At 40.4% G+C, this 18371-nt stretch overlaps 1 protein-coding gene across 17 annotated transcripts in view; it reads right to left on the bottom strand.

Moving 5' to 3' along the window:
• The window catches only part of EPB41 (erythrocyte membrane protein band 4.1), a 294248-nt gene that overhangs the window by 175431 nt on the left and 100446 nt on the right, over window positions 1-18371 (bottom strand). For all 17 annotated transcript variants that reach the window (XM_073615541.1, XM_073615540.1, XM_073615552.1 and 14 more), the window contains exons 4-5: window positions 18250-18354; window positions 6677-6719 (exon numbers count right to left, since the gene is read on the bottom strand). In XM_073615541.1, coding sequence (XP_073471642.1) covers window positions 6677-6719; window positions 18250-18354 — 148 coding nt within the window. The remainder of the gene's footprint in view (window positions 1-6676; window positions 6720-18249; window positions 18355-18371) is intronic.

The raw sequence follows: 18371 nt of genomic DNA, 5'->3' as shown, positions 1-18371 counted from the left end.
GTGATTTTAGTATTGTTAGCTAGGGAGGTTATTGCCTCAGATTCTTCTGGCCTTAGATTGAGAGGTCCCTTCATCTGTACTTTGAGTTTATCTAAATCACCATTGACGAGTTTCAGGAAGGCTGCTGCATTTGGGCACATACTCGGTGGCTTATCAGCTGATTATCGCGCCAGCTGATGGGAACTCACTCTACTTTAAAAACCAGCTTCATTCATTCCCAGCCCAGACACCGTTTCTGTCGGATGCTGGGATCTGTGGCTGGCTAAAACTTTAAAACACTCAATTACAGGTATTATTCTTTACTATTCTACTGCAACTAATTATTTTATTTTTATTTTTCTTTATCTACAACTACATACTTAAGCTTTGCTTCCTATGTCCCGCTTAACATTGGCTGCTTCCTTATTCATTTATGCATACCTTTAGGTGCACATTGTGGAGATATGTTAATTATCTCTACAAGCTATGCAAGGCAATCTGTTTGTCTATACTGCTTTTGCTATAGAACATTTTACATATGGATATATTTCATCACTATATTTACATATTGTTTTGCCTTAATTATAATTATGTAATAACGCCTTTAAAATATATAAAAGACCTATATGTAGGAATACCATAAGTAATACTATATTTTGTTTTTAGGATAACAAAAAAGACTTTAATGCAGCAATACTCTAGAGGTCCTTCCTCTTTATTAGCTCTCATGATTATCTTTTACACTTCCACTTCTAGGATGCAATAACAATGGCCCATTTGAATTCTGTGTGCGTATATGTATGTGTGTGTATTACGCATTCATGCATATATGTTCATACATGCCCCCCCCCCCTTTTTTTTTTTTTTTTCACAATCAGCTACTTTGATTAAGAATTTAGAACTTATTTTTTAAAAGAGAATCTCTATTTAAATTCTACCCATAGGTTTGCCTTCTTCCCTGTTTTTGCTCCAGTGTACCGCTGCGGCCAGCACGCATCCGAGACGGACAGGGTAGGTGTAAGGTTAACTGCACATATCCACAATTTGAGGGATTGAAACATATTGACGAACTATCCAGAGAACAGCACTTCATATATATAAAAATTATAACCATCTGTCATCATATTTTCAAATATTCCCGTTCTCCCTTTTTACCATTGGTTCTAAAACAAGCAACGTCAACATCACAGGTAGGTGATCAATCGATCAACCTATACAGATAGATATTGACATAAAAAGATGCATGGTAACTTACCTATTACGCTTTCTTAATTAATTCAGATGAATTCCTCTTTCCAATTAAGCCCCTGAAGAAGGACTGAATTTTAATATATCCCGAAACGCGTTGGGCTGGCAAAGAGTTTCCATCGCTTAAATACCACCGTGCAGTGGAATACAAGTAATGGGCCTAAAAAGCCCCGACTGTAGGAATATCATTGTCTAGTTGAACATAATCAGTACTGTTTTTGAATTATATGTATTATACATGTTTCCGTTGCTTGAAATGTTTTGTTTTTATAAATCTTTAAATAAAAATACTGTTTTTACTCTTATATGAGATCACAATCTATACAATTTCTTGTGCAAGTGCCGGAAAAATCCAGTTAGGGGAATTTCCTTTTTTTAGTTAAGATGAGACCAAAATTGAGCTTTTTGGCCACAACCATAAACATTTGGAGAGGAGTCAACAAGGCCTATGATGAAAGGTACGGAGGTGGATCGCCTTTTTTTGGGGGAAGTGTGAGCTACAAAAGGCACAGGAAATTTGGTCAACATTGTTGGCAAGATGAATGCAGTATGTAGGTTATAAAAAAAAAATACTGGAGGAACATTTGCATTCATCAGCAAGGAAGCTGCGCATGGGACGTACTTGGACATTCCAACATGACATTGATGTTAAAGGGGGCAATACACAGTATTAAGAGCTGGGGTATGTAAATATTTGATCAGGGTCATTTGGTAGTTTCTGTTGCCATTAAAAAGAGTAAACACAGTTTATTGATAATAAATGGCTTTATCATTCAAATTCTCTAAAAAATGGCCAAGAGATCAAAATTCTGCCAGGGCATGTAAACTTATGAGCACAGGTGTAGGTGTGTGTGTGTATATATATATATATATATATACATACACACACACACACACACACACACATACACACATATATATACATATACACATACACATACACACAGCCTTGCAAAAGTATTCACCCCCCTTGGCTTTTTACCTATTTTGTTACATTAGAGCCTTTAGTTTGTTTTTTTTTTTGTTTGTTTTTTTTAGCTTTTTTAATCTGAATTATATGTGATGGATGAGAACACGATAGTCTAAGTTGGTGAAGTAAAATTAAAAAAATATTAACATAAAACTATTTTTCAGAAATAAAAAACTGATAATTGGCATGTGCGTATGTATTCACACCTGTGTTATGAAGCCCATAAAAAGCTGTGGTGCAACCAATTACCTTCAGAAGTCACATAATTAGTGAAATGATGTCCACCTGTGCAATCTAAGTGTCACATGATGTGTCATTACATATACACACCTTTTTGAAAAGCCCCAGAGGCTGCAACACCTAAGCAAGAGGCACCACTAACCAAACACTGCCATGAAGACCAAGGAACACCCCAAGCGAGTAAGGGACAATATTGTTGAGAAGTAAAAGTCAGGGTTAGGTTATAAAAAAAAAAAAATCAAAATCTTTGATGATCCCTAGGAGCACCATCAAATTTTTTAATAAATGGAAAGAATATGGCATAACAGCAAACCTGCCAAGAGACGACCACACACCAAAACTCACAGACCAGGCAAGGAGGGCATTAATCAAAGAGGCAGCACAGAGACCTAAGGTAACCCTGGAGAAGCTGCAGAGTTCCACAGCAGAGACTGGAGTATCTGTACATAGGACAATAAGCCGTACGCTCCATAGAGTTGGGCTTTATGGCAGAGTGGCCAGAAGAAAGCCATTACTTTCAGCAAAAAACAAAATGGCACGTTTTGAGTTTGCGAAAAGGCATGTGAGAGACTCCCAAAATGTATGGAGGAAGGTGCTCTGGTCTGATGAGACTAAAATTGAACTTTTTGGCCATCAAAGAAAACGCTATGTCTGGCGCAAACCCAACACATCACATAACCCAAAGAACACCATCTCCACAGTGAAACATGGTGGTGGCATCATCATGCTGTAGGGATGTTTTTCAGCAGTCAGGACTGGGAAACTGGTCAGAGTTGAAGGAAAGATGGATGGCGCAAAATACAGGGATATTCTTGAGCAAAACCTGTACCACTCTGTGTGAGGTTTGAGGCTAGGATAGAGGTTCACCTTCCAGCAGGACAATGACCCCAACACACACTGCTAAAGCAACACTTGAGTGGTTTAAGGGGAGACATGCAAATGTATTGGAATGGCCTAGTCAAAGCCCAGACCTCAATCCAATAGAAAATCTGTGGTCAGACTTAAAAAAAAAAAAAATCACATCTTTAAAGTTGTGGGCATGTTCTGTAAATTAAATGATGCAAATCCTCAAACAATCCATGTTAATTCCAGGTTGTGAGGCAACAAAACACGAAAAATGCCAAGGGGGGGTCTTAAAAATGTTTTATAAATAAATCTGTGAAAAGTGCGGCGTGCATTTGTATTTAGCCCCCCTGAGTCAATACTTTGTAGAACCACCTTTCTCTGCAATTACAGCTGCAAGTCTTTTTGGGTATGTCTCTACCAGCTACCAGCTTCTAAAGAGTGACATTTTTTCCCATTTTTCTTCGCAAAATAGCTGAAGCTCGGTCAGATTGGATGGAGAGTGTTTTTGAAGAGCAATTTTTAACCCCTTCAATACCCGGCCATAGTAAAATGACGTCCTCTACTTTGTGGGGGGATATCTGAATTATGCCTACAGCTAAAGACATCATTCAGATATCATTCTTTGCAGCCGGCGATTCTGTGCACGATAAGAACGATCATAGCGGCAGTTCCGCCGCTTGATCGGTGTTTCTTCGGGCCCTCCCGTGCCATCGGGGGCCCAGAGAAAGAATCGTCCAGTGCAGGATGAGGACGATAGAGGTTTCTGGTGCCCAGATGGTCATCTCTATGACCGTCAGAGGCCCGGACGCGACGTTATGACGTCACGCCCGGGTACCTGGAAATAAACGAAGCCGCGATCGCGGCTGTCAGCATGAGATCAGTGATTTTTTTTTTCCAGATCTCATGCTTTCCAGCCTGGAGGAGAGATGTGGGGTCTTATTGACCCCACATCTCTCCATAAAGAGGACCTGTCACATAGATTCCTATTACAAGGGATGTTTACATTCCTTGTAATAGGAATAAAAGTGATCAAAAAAAGTGTAAAAATAAAAAAAAATTAAGTAAAATAAAAAATAAAATAATAATTAAAAAAAAAATTTAAAAAAACGCCCCTGTTCCCCGGTAGCTCGCGCTCAGAAGCGAACGCACACGTAAGTCTCGCCCACATATGTAAATGCCGCTCAAACACATGTGGGGTATCGCCGCGTGCGTTAGAGCATGTGCAATAATTCTAGCACCAGACCTCTGTAACTCTAAACTGGTAACCTGTAAAAAATGTTAAAGCACCGCCTATGGAGATTGTTAAGTAATGAAGTTAGTTGCAAATACCGTGAGATAAAAAGTTGCAATGGCCGCCATTTTATTCCCTAGGGTGTCTGCTAAAAAAAAAACATATATAATGTTTGGGGATTCTGAGTAATTTTAAAGTCTGTATAGTCTTATGGCCGCATCATCTTTTATGCATTTTTTAGAGTGTGCCCCCCAAATCTTTGTCTTATGAAGGAAATTGGCTCCACTAGATTTTAGTTAGGGGTATCAGAGTAAAGGGGGCTTTATACAAATGCACGCCACACTTTTCACATATTTATTTGTAAAAAGTTTTTTAAAACCATTTATCCTTTTCCTTCCACTTCACAATTATGTGCCACTTTATTTTCGGTTGTAATATGACAAAATGTGGAAAATGGCAAGGGGTAGGAATACTTTTTCAAGGCACTGTATCTATATATACATACATACATACATACATACATACATTGGAACCTTGGTTAACTGTTAACACCGCTAACAAGCGTTTTGAAAGAAGAACAACTTTTTTTTTTAAAAACCTGACTCGGTTTGCGAGTGTTGTCTCGCAAAACGAGCAGAATTCAAGCTAATGGGGTGTGCTGTACGCATTTGGCCAGAGGTGCGAGGGCGCCGGTGATACTCGGAACGGTTCGGAGCTGTTCGGAAATACTCAGTTCCCGAGTGTTTCCAGATTCTGGGTCACCTGATCGCTGTGGTAGCCTCTGATTGGCTACCACAGTGATCAGTGACTGTGAAGCCCCCGCCTGTGTTTTTCTCTCTATGTAAATGGAGAGGAAAGATACCATGTTTCTCTTTCTCTTTCCTTGAAGAGAGGAAAAAAAAAAATTAATAAAGAAATACCTAAATCAAGATTTGATCTAGGTCAGTGCCAGGGTTAGCTTTTGGGTCAAATGTTAAGAGCAGTATACTTTGGGCAGGATTTTTTTTTTTAAATTAGCTTCAGTGTGTTTTAGATAGGACAAAAAAAAAAATAAAAAGCAAAAATGTGCACTAGGCTGTACTATGGGTACAAACAACTGGCATACACATATGTGGTATTGCTGCGATTGTCAGGATCAGGAGAGTTTATTTTGGGTTGTTCTTTGATGGTAGGTTATGGTAGTAACAAGAAATTTACAGTTAAAAAAAAAATTTTTTTACACTTTTTTGGGCCAGTTTTCCTTTGAAAAAAAAAAAAAAAAAAAAATAAAAATATATCAGGAAGTATCCATTACAATTTACTACCAAATGGTAGCCCAATTTGTCCTGGAAAAAAATCCCCAAAAAAACAAGGTGGAATTTACCTGGATGCACAAAGTAGTTGTGATAATATGTACGTATTTACTGACACGTCAAAATTGCTAAATTGTGCATAGGCATTAAAGATCTGTTTTACTCTTAGTCGTGAAGGGGTTATAACTTATGACATTCTAGTGATTGGGTTTAATTATGTGTAACGAAGTATATTTCTATGACATACATTGTAACCTTATATACAGAGATTTCTTTTGTCATGTCATAGTTTTGTGCTTATAATTTGTAGTCAGACTTTTTTTTTTGGAATTACGGTAGGCTTTTGCAACCCTATTAAAAATGAGCATATAGTAGAATAACCACTTAAGGTTGTTGGCACTGGTATGTGGACTGGTATAGTACTGCCTAAGTGTCCTATTACAAGTCAAAATGGGCACTGATGTACAAACAAGTTGATTTTTTTCATATGTTCATTTTTAAAGAACATCTTTAAAAAAAAGAGAACTTTACAGGAACCACCCTTTTGCTGTTGATTGGGTCCTGAAGCAGAAACTCAGTCCCTGACAAATCGATCATATGACCCACCACTGCAGCTATATTCTTCCTCTGGCTGGGATGGGAAATTTACAAAGGTTTCATTAGAACGAATCAGGTTTACCACATAAAAGTGACCATCACAACTTTAGGGAACATATCCAAACAATCTTGAACGTATACAGATGTGTCAGAACACACTCATGTAGCAATGTTTCCATTAATCCCATATCAATTTAATACATTTACACGTAAAGTTGGAAATGCACAAAGGATGGTTTAATACTCGGGTCAGAATTATATAAATGTACTCACCATGCACCTGTTTCCTGATATCCTTGACAGGGTCCATCCACGTCTATGAAGGAAAGATGTAAAATTATTTGGTTATTCTTAACACTGAAATAAACCACAGTTGTTGCGTTCTATAGCTATCTCCAAAAAGCAATGAACAATAACTGAATTAGAAAAAAAAAGAAAAAAAAAAAAAAGAAAACATTTTAACAGAGTACATAAAAAAAAACAAAAAACAAAAAAAAAACGTAAACCTAATTTTCCACTAAATAAAAAAAAAAAAAAAAAAAAAAAAAGCATTAGAAAATACAGTAAAATCTTGGATCGCGAACATAATTCCTTCCGGAAACATGCTTGTAATTAATCCAAAGGACGTACCGTATATACTCGAGTATAGGCCGACCCGAATATAACCAGAGGCACCTAATTTTACCACAAAAAACAGGAAAAACGTATTGACTCGAGTATAAGCCTAGGGTGGGAAATGCCAGTGCCCATGAAATGCAGCCTGCCAGTGCTCATCATATACAACCTATCAGTGCGCATGAAATACAGCCTACCAGTGCCCATCAGTGCCCATGAAATACAGCCTGACAGTTCCTATCATATACAGCCTTACCAGTTCCTGGTAGATGTCACGATGTCCCGCTGTGTGTGCGGTCAGATTAAATCTGGCCACGGATGGATTGAAAGTTAGCCATGATCAGCCAAATATTGATCCATCTATGGCGGTTCCTGTTGGAGGAGTCAGATCTAATGATTGGGGGCTGTCGGTTGTCTCGATCTGAGCCTGCAGTGCTGATCAGTGTGTAGTGACAATTCTCCCCGATAATACAATAGGACAGCAGGGAGGATTCCTCTATCCACCTCCAATGTGTAGAAAGGACAATCCATTCTGTCTTTTCTTTGGCCAGCCTAAGGATCCCCATACATGTTCCAATCTCTGTACAATTCATTTTACAATGTGATAGGAAGTGGATGTTATCGATGTGTATGTGATGAGGCCTCCTTTCAATGAAGTGGTGAGGTGTGACATGTGAATGGATCGTCAGACGTGATGGAGGGACTGTGATTGCAGAGCGCTCTGATCGATCAGTGATCGTTTGCTCATCCTCCGGTCACCACACCCAGTGACTGGCAGGGAGGACAGGGAGGTCTGGGCAGACAATGGCGGAGCGCAGATCACAATGAAGGTGTATAGGAATGCACATCCCGGCCGGCACACCTATCGAGCAGGAGCAGCTTGACCTCCCGGGCCGCCTTCTCTCCATCCTCTCTCAGGGTCTGGTTGATCATCTTACTCCTCTCCACCGCCGCCTTGTCCTTGGCGCTCAGTGTACATCCCATGGTGACAGCCCAGCGGCACGGAGCTCTCAGCCCCACCCCTTTTTCGCCTCCATTGAGTGACATTTTTTCTTAAATTGACATTCACTCGAGTATAAGCCGAGGCGGGGTTTTTCAGCCTAAATAATAGGCTGAAAAACTCAGCTTATACTCGAGTATATACGGTATATCAAAACGAATTTCCCCATAAGAAAATTGAAACTCAAATGATTTATTCCACAACCATTTATTCATAAGTTCTTCAGTTTATAGTCCATATAAAAAGATTATAGCAATGTGATAGTTTGTGTCAACCATAAAATGTCCATCCACAAATGGCAGCCTCCACAAGGGGATCAGAAGCAAAATCCAGCAGGAACTACAGAGTGTAAAAGAGAAGAGAGGCGCCTCTAAGTGTAGCAATATGGTTACATTTAATGAAGGTACAACATTTAGTAACTCTCATGGTTGATGATTAAAAGATGCACATCTAAGTATGCAGGTATCCACATAGACCATCTTTTCTCTCATATACTCAGTTGTGATATGACGCTACTTGTATATCAAGTCAAAATGTATTTAAACATTTTGCTTGTCTTGCAAAATGCTCTCAAACCAAGGTTTAACTGTATGCATTTTCATCTTTCCCTAGTAATAAAATGCTTGGTCCAGTCCATCTACATCTGACTAGCTAATTAACAGTCACTTGACTGTTGCCCCAGATGCCCCAGTAAAATAGAACATTTACTTAAAGTGGATGTAAACCCCCACATATACCCAGTGAACAGCCTCAGATGATACACAGGGATGAAACAAATCTCCCTACATAAGTTTTACATGTATATCTTCTGTCTTCACCTTTTATATACTGTTTAGAAAGTGCACATCCTGTTAGATTTTTCACTTCCTCGTTCCCCTGTAGGAGTGGATTATTGCTAAACTCTGTGAGACAGCTGTTTGGAGGAAAGGCACACACTCCCTCCCACATATGCAGAGAAAGCCTGTGAATAGTAAAGCAGTATGCTAATCTATCTATAGCAACCTCCCCTGACACACCCATCTCGGAGAGCTTGTCAAAAGTTATCATGCTGGTAACAGAAGAACGGAGCAGGACAAAGCTACAGGCTTTGAAGAGAGATTTAAAAAAACTGCAGATATATGTGCCCAGCTCAAAATTTCATGAATCGGGTTTACATCCACTTTAAATGTTTTAAAAAAAAACTTAAACTGCTTTTTGAGGTTTTCGCATAGGATAGTTAAAAGTAACACTAAAAAATATCCTTGTTCTCTAAATATAATTCACACACATCCACTTTTTTTAAAATCAAATATACTTAGTGTTTTTTTGCCTCCTTGTACTATCCTCCGTGAGCTTCCAAAATTCTCCTTTTCTCCATCATTGCTGTTTGTTTGGAATGAGTATATTACGTTAGTTGCAAAAGCCCATAGTCCCTAGTCCTTAGTCTGTCTCGGGAGGAAGCAAGAGAGGGTAGGGTGGTCAAGTTCCTACATACAGTGAGGCCATGGGAAATTAATGTAGTCGACCTATAACAGGAATTTGGATCATGGCAGCAAAAAAAAAAAGTTACGTGGAAGAGGCTGAGAGAAATAGAAGTTACTTTATTTAAAGATAAAGTAAAACTAAACCCTTATATAATTTTTAGCCAAGAAAGCTGCCACCTTGGCCTCCATTTGATCTTTAACTGCCATAATGCTGCACATGCGATCAGTTATGACACCAGCCATTTGATGATTTGACAGTTTGTTTGAGAGCACAACCATTGACAGTTACATTCCAGGCATGGCCGGTAATGCAACTATATTTTGAAATTGTTAAGTTGATGGGTTTAGTTCCACTTTAAGAATACATACTTGAATAGAATTTTTTTAAACCAGAATTTAGTGTCACTTTACCATGCCCCAGGCTGTGCAAGCAGAAAGAAGAATCTTACAATGATGTATACCACAACTGGGGCAGCACTAAATATAGGACCACTGTTGCAGGTGTAAAGGTGGCTACAGATGGGAAGATTCCTTACAATGGGCACAATTAGCTAAAGGATATTGCATGTGAAATTTGGTTCATGTTATTGATGGCAAAACAACCAAAAAAAAATGAATAAAAAAATAAATAAGTTTTTTTTTAAAAAAGGAAAATAATGCATAAACTCATTTAACGCTTTTCACAAAAAAAAGTAAACAAAAGATATTCATTAAAGAAGTCATACTCTAGCCACACGCTATTTAACAAATACTAGCTGGTTGTTAAGGAGCTGGCACCTGCCGGCATCCTTAACAACCAGTGAATGGCTGGTTAACCACTTCAATACAGGGCACGTATACACCCTTCCTGCCCAGACCAATTTTCAGCTTTCAGCGCTCACACTTTGAATGCCAATTACTCAGTCATGCAACACTGTACCCAAACAAAATTTTTATCTTTTTTTCACACAAATAGAGCTTTCTTTTGGTGGTATTTAACCACCACTGTGTTTTTTATTTTTTGTGACCTAAGGGAAAAAATGTGACAATTTTGGAAAGAAAAAAAAAAAAAAAACAACACACCTTTTTTCTACAATAAAATTTTGCAAATAGGCAATTTTCGTTCATAAATTTGGGCCAAGATTTATACTGCTACATATCTTTGGTAAAAAAAAAAAAAAAAAAAAAAAAAAAAAAGTGTATATTATTTGGTCTGTGTGAAAGTTAGAGTCTACAAGCTATGGTGCAAATTATTGAAAATTGATCACATCTGATGCACTGAAGGCCTATCCCATCTCTTGAAGCCCTGAAATGTCAGAAAAGTACAAATAACCCCCGAATTTCCCCTTTTTGCAAAGTAGGCAGTCCAAGGTGTTTAGTAAGAGGCATAGTGAGTTTTTTTGAAGTTGTAATTTTTTTCCATAATTCTTGGGAAAATAAAGAAATGATCATTTTTATTTTACACAAAATTCTCATAATAAGTTATTTCTCACACAGCATATGCATACTTTCAATTACACCCCAAAATACATTCAGCTACTCCTCCCGAGTATGGCGATACCACAAGTGGGACTTTTTCACAGCCCAGCCACATAGAGAGGTCCAACATGCAGGGAGCGCCATCAGGCGTTCTAGGAGCATAAATTGCACATAAAATTTCCTAACGACCTATCACACTTTTGAAGGCCCTGGAGCACCAGGACAATGGAATTAGCCCACAAAATTACCCCATTTTGGAAAGCTAACACCCCAAGGTATATTCTATGAGGCATGGGCTGCTGGTAGGTACTCGGGTACTCTGATGGGCTGGTGACAGGTGCTTTGATGGGTGGTGACAGGTACTCTTTATGGGGGGGGCAGTTATTGTACTTGGTGTATACTGTAGCTGTTACCGCAATCTCCTCATGTGTGAGGAGGAGAGCCCAGTAACAGCTCATTACCGCAGTTTGTTGACATTCTGTGACTGGCTGTGATTGGACACAGTTGGTCACATGGGAAAGAGCCAATTTCATTGGCTCTTTACCGCGATCGAGGATGGGCTGTGTCAGTGTGACGAGCCTCGTCACCCCAATCGCCGCTCATGCGCGCCCCTAGGGCGCGCATGAGCATGGTGCGCGAGAATAATGTATGTGACCGGCTGTGATTGGACACATGGTTCAGAGACGATTTTTATTGGCTCTTTACACTGATCTGGGATGGGTTTTTTTTCAACAATCTTGACAGGTGTGGGACTAAAGAGGAAGACACTCTGTTTTTTAGCTGAGAACCATACCTCTCTTACCAATGCCTCTTTTTGCAATACCACTTCCGTCAACAGTTGTTGGTAGAGTCAACCTTCTCAAAATGGTGTGTGTAAATGCCATAGTTATATATTCTTCAGAACACTCCTTGATCGATCCCCTTCTGTGTATTCTGGGACTTTATTTGGAAGAGCAGGGTCCCTAGAATTATTTCAATGACCTTGGAGTACCCCAAGATACAGAAGGGCCTCTCAGGTCCAAACCTCTGGATTTACTTCCTTGCCTCTTGGTTATGCCCCGTACACACAATCAGAAAATCGTACAAAAAAATACCGCTTTCGGAGCGATAATCGGATAATTAGTGCAGAGCTTTTGAGAGCCGATCATGACAGTTCATCCAATATGCGCAAAAAATTTTTTTCGTACAATGCCAGATCGTACGATTTTTGTTTAATCGGTACAGTTGTCATTCGAAAATGCAATACAAATACGCTACAACACATTACATCACTTCTAAATTTTTATTCTGTCGTACAAGAATTTTCATGACTTTAGTAAACTCTTCAGGTTCGATCTGAGATTAGCATGCAAAAAAAAATATGGGACGATCATTCGTCCAATAATCTCATGTGTGTACCAGGCATTACAAATCTAGCAGGCTTTAACCGCTTGCTGCCTGCCAGCCATCATATGACGGCCAGGCAGCACGGCTCTTGTTCTGGGCGGGCGTCATATGACGTCCATCCATTTAAACAGGGCATGCGTGCGATCGCGTGCGCACAGCCCTGTACCTTCAGTGGCGGCGTGTCACTGAGACACTGCTCGCCACCAAGGGGGGTGAACAGCCATTAGGCATGGCTGTTTACCACGTGATCGATCACAGATGGTACCGCCCCACTTTACACGGCGCATGCGCGCGATCACGTCGGTGGCGGCGTGTTCCTGGGAACACTGCTCATCACCGACGCTGGTAAACAGCCATTGGTCGGCGGCTGTTTACCACGTGATCGGCTGTGATCCTTTCACAGCCGATCACTAAAATGTAAAAATAGAGCGGTAACGAGATGTTACCGGGTTCTCCTCCTCGCACACCGATCGTGTATGGAAGGAGATCGCGGTAACATCTCGTTACCACTTACAGTGTACACCAACACACACTGATTGCCCCCCCCGCCCCCCCAATAAAGAGGACCTGTCACCACCCATCAAAATACCTGTCACAGTTCATCTGAGTACCTGTCACACACAGTCCATCTGAGTACCCGAGTACCTGTCTGCAGCTCATTAAGTTACCCAAGTACCTATCTGCAGCCCATCAGAGTACCCGAGTACCTATGTGCAGCCCATGCCTCATAGAATATGCATTGGGGTGTTAGTTTTCCAAAATGAGGTAATTTTGTGGGTAATTCCACTGTCCTGGTGCTCAAGGACCTTCAACAGTGTGATAGGTAGGAATGAAATGAGATGTGTAATTTATGCTCCTAGAACGCCTGAGGGTCGGTTCACACATGGGCAACACGACTTTAGCGCGACTTTGTACCGCGACTTCAACGCGGCTTCAGCGCGACTTCAGCGCGACTTCGGCAAATTACGAGGCGACTTGAAGTCGCCTCCATGACAGGCGACTTCGCCTGTGGCCAATCACCTCTCTGGGAGGGAGGGGGGAGGGAGGGGTTTTCTCTGCAAAGTCGCTTGAGAGATCCGACTTGCAGGCGACTTACATTGAGTTGAATGGGTACAAGTCGCCTACAAGTCGGATAGAAGTAGTACAGGAACCTTTTTTGAAGTCGGAGCGACTTCAGTAGTGTCAGTTAAGACGGTTCAATTCACTACAATTGTAATCTAAATGCAAAGCGACTTGGGGCGACTTGAGGGCGTACAAGTCGGATCCCAAGTCGCCCCAGTGTGAACCGAGCCTGAAAGTACTACTTCAATTTTGGGCCTCTGTATGTGGCCAGGCTGTGTAAAAGTCTCACACATGTGGTATTGCCATACTCGGGAAGAGTTGTATGCATATGCTGTGTGTGAAAAATAACCTGATAATATGACAATTTTGTAAAAAAAAAAATCTTCATTTTGCAAAGAATTGTGGGAAAAAATTTCAACTACAATTACAAAAAAACTCACCATGCTACTAACTTAATACCTTGGAACGTCCACTTTCTAAAAAGGGGTCATTTGAGGGGTATTTGTACTTTCCTGACTTGTTAGTGTCTCAAGAAATTAGATACACCTGATGTACTGAAGGCCTGATGAGATGTGATCAGTTTTCAGTGATGGCACCATAGTTTGTAGACTCTATAACTTTCACAAAGACCAAATAACATACACTAATTTGGGTTATTTTTACCAAAGCTATGTAGCAGTATACATTTTGGCCAAAATTTATGAAGAAAAATTTGCAAAATTTTATGATAGAAACAAAGAAAAAGGCATTTTTTCACAAAATTTACGGTCTTTTTTTATTTATAGCACAAAAAAAACAAAAAAAAAAAAAAAACACTAGTGATTAAATACCACCAAAAGAAAGCTCTATTTGTGTGAAAAAAGGATGCAAATTTCATATGCGTACAGTGTTACATGACTGAGTAATTGTCATTCTTACCAAATTATCTCCCATTATTTTCAGAGTCAAAACCCTTTTCTTCAGTTAAAAACTGATATTCTGTAAAAGTATATGCTAACTGCCATATCCTGGATCTTATAGGGAGGATATGGAAGGCAGTAAAACTTCTGCTGGGTGTCACACATTTTTCCATACTGTATATACCCCTTTATGGCACAATGAATCTCACTCAAGTTATAAAGTTGTATTAGCTTTGCAAATTGCCACAACTGCAATAGTTTAATGTAGATACAGTGGCCACGTTTTAGCAACTGTGTGCAGAATTGGACTTTGGCAACACATCCCTTTATCAATAGCTACAATTCATCACACCCTGCAACGCAGGATAGAATTAAATTAATAAAGATTGACCCCACCCAGTGCTTGATACCCTAGTTGTGATAATTAATTCTAATTGCTGCAAGTAGATGAGGGATGGAACATATCCAATTCACCTTTTAGGAAAATGTCAAAAATTGTCATGCTACTGGAACAAGGTGAACTTTACAATGAATATGGTATCTGATCTTCCTGTAGAGTGCAACCCTTTAACATGTAAACTTAGGCTACTTTGATACATTCTCTTTAGAACAATATAATGTTGATGGTGGTCAGGGTTCTTCTAAACCTGCCCTATTCGAGCAAACTGAAAAGCAAACCTATACCGATTCCTGTCCACTAATATGACAGAAATGAGGGTATCTGAGGCTAAAAAGAGTTGAGAACTTGCTGGGGCCTAGCCATTCCCTACAGCTAATTCACCTTTGATAAACACCCCTTGTATAGGATAGCCCTAACTGGTGGTGATGTAAAGTGAGGAAAATGTAGACTCGAAAGACAATATAATGTGATCTAGTGTTTAATGCTCATTATTATACAAGCACCAATGTCATGTAAACTGCAGAGCCTTGATGAGGATGCCCTTGTAGCATTTACAGGTTTATATGATGATTATGCACTGCCTATATAAAAGATACTTTGCATTATAAATATTCAACATCTATTATTTTCATGCAGACTTTTCTTTGTTTCTTCTATTCCAAAAAGAAATTGCAAAATTAAAAATATATCTAAATTAAAAAATTAAAAAAAAATAAATAAATAAACGTTTTTTTTTTTTAAAACTTGTGAAAAGTGGAGTGCACCTTTATGGCGAAGAAAGCTTGCCTGAAGATTTGGCAAATGGACCACAAGGGAGTGGGGAGTGGAGAAACAACAAGGGAGTGCAGAAATAAAAAGGGAGAAGACTTTGCAGTCTGTTTCATAGGCTTGTTTCGCTGAGAAAGATCAGTGCTCTTGCCACCAGCATCCTGATAATGGTATCAAGAGTATTTCCAAATAGACCTTCTACCCTAAAGGGCATGTGGATAGAAGCATTTTAGGCTTGGGATCCATGGTCCAGCATTTTAACCAACGAGCCTCCAGCACACCGTCACAACTGAAAAGTTTAAAGTTGCAGCCATTTGCTCCATGTGTTCTATAATAAAGTGATCAACTGCAGCAGTGGCGATACCCCATTTAAGAGATTTTGAACAGTCAGCTATGGTTTGGCACAGTACAATTAGAGTTATGATTCTTGGTCAAGAGTCCGCCAGCAGGAACAGCGTTTTAGACAGGGCTTCAAGCCACTTATCGGATGGGTTCTAAATAAACAGGTGCATTCCCCCTCCAGTATGCTAGTAACTTTGCTAAGGCAGGACACTGCCAGATTGAGAGTTGGGAAACGACCACTATTGTACAAAATCTTCCCCAAACGGTTTGTCAGGGTGCTTCCAATCTCTGCAGAGAAAGAGTTGGCACAGTGGGTACAATGGAAAGTCTTTACAGCCTTAGGGGCTCTAACGCAGGGGTCCCCAACCGTGGCGCCATTGATCGGTGCCAGTCTGTGGCCTGTTGGAGGCCAGCCAGCTGCACTTTAGGTAGTGGGCAATGTCAGAGAGAGCTAGAACATGGAACATGCACCACCACCCTCCCACCACTAGGACGCCCACTCCTCTTTTCGAGCACCACTACTCTCTTCCCCTCCCTTGTATTTATCTCTATTACTTTTTATCTTGTTTTCTTTCACTGACAATTGACGGTGATGTTAATTATGAATTGCACATATTAATTTAGTTTTTTTTTTTACACACACTTGAGCTACAAGGGAGGTGGTGACAGGCTGTACCAACCCCCTATACACCCCCCTGCACACACCCCCGGTCCATGGAGGGGTTGTTGTCAGGGAGAAGAGATCACTGCTCTAAAGGCCCCAGGACTAGAAATGGCACTGGTAGAAGAAACAAACTGATCCACTAGTTTTAAAGTGGTGCACACCGCATCAATAGGAATTGAAATGGTCTATTTAATTCTAAAGTAATAAACAGGTACTCAGAATCAGACAGGCTCAGCAACTGCTGAGTAAGCACATAAATGGGTGATTTGGGCCATAACATTTTGCATAATTGTAGTAAATACATTACTATGAAAATGGAATAGACTCTGGCATCAGAGGGCAACAGGATTTAAGGCTGCAAACATTGGCACAGAAGGCTCTGAAGCCGTTAGTAGAGTGTGGCCTGGGGGCACCAGATACCATGACCTTATGCAGAACCTGGCACTCAAAGGTCACTCTCAGGCTATCCCATAACATTTGGTCCAGTGGGATTTGCATCTGGGGCTCTAAAAGCTGGGCTGAGGGTGGCTGTGCCAGATAGATGCAATTGAAAAGACCAAACACTAGAAACAATGTAGAGAAGGGTCTTGATGGAAGGAGCAAAATCTTGGAAGGGTAAGAAAAAAAAAAGCAAAAAATAGTTTAGTATTCAACACAGCGGAGCAGGAAAAAAAATTAAAATGAATTTAAAAAAAAAAAAAAAAAAAAAGAAGTACATCCTCCAAAGACCCTAGAAAAAAACTGAGGCATGCTTGTAGTAGGAGGGGTTATCCTGGACTGGACAGCGTTAATCCTCCTGTAGGTGGCAGTGTGTCCCCCAATGAACAAGAAAGAAAGAACCTTAAGCTTTTGGGCTAAAAATAGCGCCTGTAAAGTGGCTCCCCTGCAGTCTCAGTGTGAAAGCCCGAGGGCTTTCACACTGAGGCGATGCACTGGCAGGACATTAATAAAACTCCTGCAAGCAGCATCTTTGGAGCGGTGTATACACAGCTCCGAAAGCGCCCCTGCCCATTGACATTAATGGGCCATGCTGCCGAACCGCCTGCAAAGCGACGCTGCGATGGGTCGTAACCCTTTATTGGACGCTAGCGGGAGTTAAAAGCACCCCGCTAGCGACCGAAAACCTCTGCAAAAACGACGGTAAAATGCCGCTAAACACAGCAGCACTTTACCGCCGATGCCTCGGTGTGAAAGCAGCCTAACAGCTACTGGTTAGCTTTCTTCCAATATCAAAATTAGAACTTAGTATTATTAGTAGGCTGTGGGGAATAAGGATTTCTAATACGTTTGACCAGAAAAGGCATTCATTGTGAGCTGAAAGCTACAAGTTGCCGAATAGTTCAGGAATGTTTGTTCAATGCCAGATCTCTTCACCAATCATTTCTTGGCTTTACACTGGTGTGCATCTTTTAAATAACATGTGCCAAGCATCCCTTGTCTGTTAATCATAATGTTTGCTGAGTGATGCCAAGCAGAGCTAGACAGAAAGAAGGGTCTCTGTGTCCGCTGGAGAAGTGCAGTCAACCGTTTGCATGCTTATCCTGTGGAGATTAATCTGGTGGACAATGAAGTCTGAAAAGGGGCTATTGGTGAGAGCTAACAAGAGACAGTGGTTCTCTACAGCATCAGATAATAAATGAACAATGAAACTGCTGTTGAGAGCATCATTTGTAAGACAGAACCAAAACACAACATGACCAGATAATCCTGGATCCATGACCCCATGTAGATCAGAGTTTTTTGTTTTCAGGACATTAACTGTGAAATACAACCCTAATATTCTTCCTACCTTAGTGGTTGGAGACTCCCATATGGCCAGGCCAAAGTAGTCTTCCTCCATGATGTTCAAGTGGCTGCACACTTTCTTAAAAATGTCCTGTCCCTTGGCATGTTTCTGAAAGATGCAAAATG

Source organism: Aquarana catesbeiana, linkage group LG02 (genome assembly GCF_042186555.1).
Source record: "Aquarana catesbeiana isolate 2022-GZ linkage group LG02, ASM4218655v1, whole genome shotgun sequence".
In the NCBI taxonomy this organism is placed as follows: domain Eukaryota; kingdom Metazoa; phylum Chordata; class Amphibia; order Anura; family Ranidae; genus Aquarana; species Aquarana catesbeiana.
Note: the sequence above shows the minus strand (reverse complement) of the source record. Positions and strands in the feature narration are given on the sequence as shown.